The following is a 2,673-nucleotide window of genomic DNA, read 5'->3' on the forward strand; positions in this document are numbered from 1 at the left end:
CCCCCCCCGGCCTCGCTCTGGCTCCGCGTGCCTCCGCCACACTCCAACCGCCCGGAGTGGGACCGCCGTGGCCCCCCGCCGGGGCGCCCCACCCCCAGCCCGCGTGCCCGGCCCCCCCTCACCTGCCCACGAAGTTCTCGAGCACGGAGCTCTTGCCCGCGCTCTGGCCGCCCACCACGGCGATCTGCGGCAGCTCCAGCAGGCAGCTCTGCCCGAGCGCCGAGAAGGCGTCCTGCAGCCGGTTCACCAGAGGGATCAGCTCCTCCATCTCCCGGTTCCCCATCCTGTCCGTCTGCCCGACTGCCTGCCCGTCCGGTCGGTCCCGGCTGGCTGTCCAGAGCTCCCACCCTCCCCGAGCTCCGCTCCCAGCAGCCGCCGCTGGCTGCCCTCGGGGTCCTGGTCCGCTGGTCCCTGGCGCTGCCCACCCGACGCCCCGGCTCTTTGCCCCACGGCAGCCTGTGGGCTCCTCTGACAGCTAAGGGTCCGCAGCACGCGTGCGCAGCCGAGGGGGCGGGGTCGGCGCTCAGCTCAACCCTCTCCCTCCCCCATCCCCACTCTCCACATACACACGCACACTCACAAACACATCTGCATACACACTCACGCACTCCCCGCTTTCAGCTGCTCTGCCCCCAAGGCTCAAAACATGGCACCCCCCCCCCGCCCCCTCTCCTGGTCGCCCCCTGCTATTTCCCCCTTCCCTTCTATTGCAGACAAATGTTACGGCCCCCAGGAAAAGAGGCGTCCCCTCCTTTCTGTTGCGAAGGTAAAAGTGTTTGGGTTAGGAAATGACATAAAAAGTATTGTCCTCCCGCACCACCCTGTGTTCCTCTCCGCCGCAGCAGAGGTCCCGGCAATAACTAGGGGGACTCTCCCTCCCCCTACCAATCTCCCACTCAGTCAGTGCACTGCTGCCAGATTGATCCTCCTGGAATGCCCGCTTCAATGCCACTGCCCTGCTCCTGAATCTCTAATGGCTCCCCAATGCCCACAGAATTCATTCCCAACACTTCATCCTGTTGTTTAAAAAAAACTCCATTCATTCTAGATCTCCACAAAGTGGCCCCACTTTTTTCCTCCCCTCTGCTCTGGTTAGACTAGTATCCTCAATGTCCTTCACACCCTGATGTCCCCCTGCCTGAACTGCTTCCCTGCAGAATGCTAAGTGTTGTTGAGGGCATGAGGGATAAAACATTTCTAAAACATTGTTCCAGCTCTCCAAGAGTTTACAATTCAGTTGGGAAGACAAGACTAAGGACTTAAGCAATGAAAAACCAACTACACAAAAAGTTCACATTCCTATAGTATTTTATGGTTTACAAAGTGCTTTCCTCACAACCATCCTGGGAAGCAGACAATGCTGATAGGATTACACCAATTTTACACCCCTGGGAAATTAAGTGACTTGTCACACTAGTATAAATATTAGAGCCAAAAGAGGCAGTGCAGTGTGGTAAGAAAGTTCTAGGGAGAGAGCTGAAAGACCTGTGTTCAAGTACTGCCTCTGCTGCTCCTAATTGGTGCAACTCAAATCACTTTACCTCTCTGGGTCTCAGTTTCCTCATCTGAAAAATGAAGAAGTTGGACTAAATGTTCTCACAGCTCTAAATCCATGACTAAATTCATGTCTCTGTCTAAATATTCAACAGAAGTAACTATGTTACAAGAGAAAGTCTAAAAAGAGACAAGGCAAAAATACTGCAAGAAGTAAGATCACTTTCTCAAAGCCAAGGGGTTGAGGGGTAAAAGCAACAGATGGTTTACAGAGAAGAGCAGGCATCTGAACTAGGTCTTGAGGGAAGGAAAGGCATCAACAAATGGAGCTTAGAGTTCATTGCAATGTATGAAATACAACATGAGCAAAATCGTAGAAACAAGAGAGAACCAGCAGAATGAGAAAGGGAAAAAAGAATACTGCAATTTGACCAGAAGGTGGATATGCAAAGAGGAATAACAAATTTAAGCCAATATGTTGGTGGTTGTTTGTCCTTTGTTCTCTAAGAGGACAATGACATCAGGAAGGTGAAGCCATGACTTGCAAGTGAATTGGATTTAAGTGAGGGAGAGCAGTGCAAAGTCACCAGCCTCATTCTCTTCTCCAAAGTCAAACCAATCCAGTAGTAAGACATAGATCAGAATCCACTGGAGATGGCCCCCAGGCCAGAACGTTGGACCCAGACAGTAGAGAGACCTGAAATCCAGAGTCAGAAATGTATACTTCATTCTCTTAGCAATAAGGAGAAACTTGATTATAGCAGAATTTTAGGAAGATTGCTTGGGCAGCAGTGTGGGGGATGGATGGGAAAGGGGGTAAATGTAAAGTAAATTCCTGGAAACAGAGCTCTTCACATCAGGCATACTTCCTTCAAATGAATGCAATCCATGTCAAAACCACTTAGGCAAGTTTGAGGCAACCCAAGTTGGGAGATTATTATAAAGAGAGAAGAACTAAGGGTCTGAACTTTGGTGGTTGTAGCAGGAGAGGATGGGTGGGGAGTGGCCAGACTTGATAAATACTGCAGAGGAAGAAATAATACAGCCTTGTAACTGATTGAATATGTGGGGTTGAGGAACAGGGAAAAGTCTAAAATGACTATGATTACAAGTCTGGAAGACTAAGAAGTTGGTGGTTCTGTTAATAGAAAGAGAGAAATTAGAAGAAGGAGGAATTTT

At 50.5% G+C, this 2,673-nt stretch overlaps 1 protein-coding gene across 5 annotated transcripts in view; it reads right to left on the reverse strand.

Moving 5' to 3' along the window:
• The window catches only part of DNM3 (dynamin 3), a 708,993-nt gene extending 708,512 nt beyond the window's left edge, over nucleotides 1–481 (reverse strand). For all 5 annotated transcript variants that reach the window (XR_011163889.1, XM_069065578.1, XM_069065580.1 and 2 more), the window contains exon 1: nucleotides 123–481. Coding sequence is in view for 4 of the 5 variants with exons in the window: in XM_069065578.1 (XP_068921679.1) it covers nucleotides 123–283 (161 nt within the window). In the remaining variant the exon portion in view is untranslated. The remainder of the gene's footprint in view (nucleotides 1–122) is intronic.
• Between the last annotated feature and the right edge of the window lie 2,192 nt (nucleotides 482–2,673).

Source organism: Petaurus breviceps, unplaced genomic scaffold (assembly GCF_028583685.1).
Source record: "Petaurus breviceps papuanus isolate PSGF00001 unplaced genomic scaffold, PetGlider_PUasm1.0 90692, whole genome shotgun sequence".
In the NCBI taxonomy this organism is placed as follows: Eukaryota; Metazoa; Chordata; class Mammalia; order Diprotodontia; family Petauridae; genus Petaurus; species Petaurus breviceps.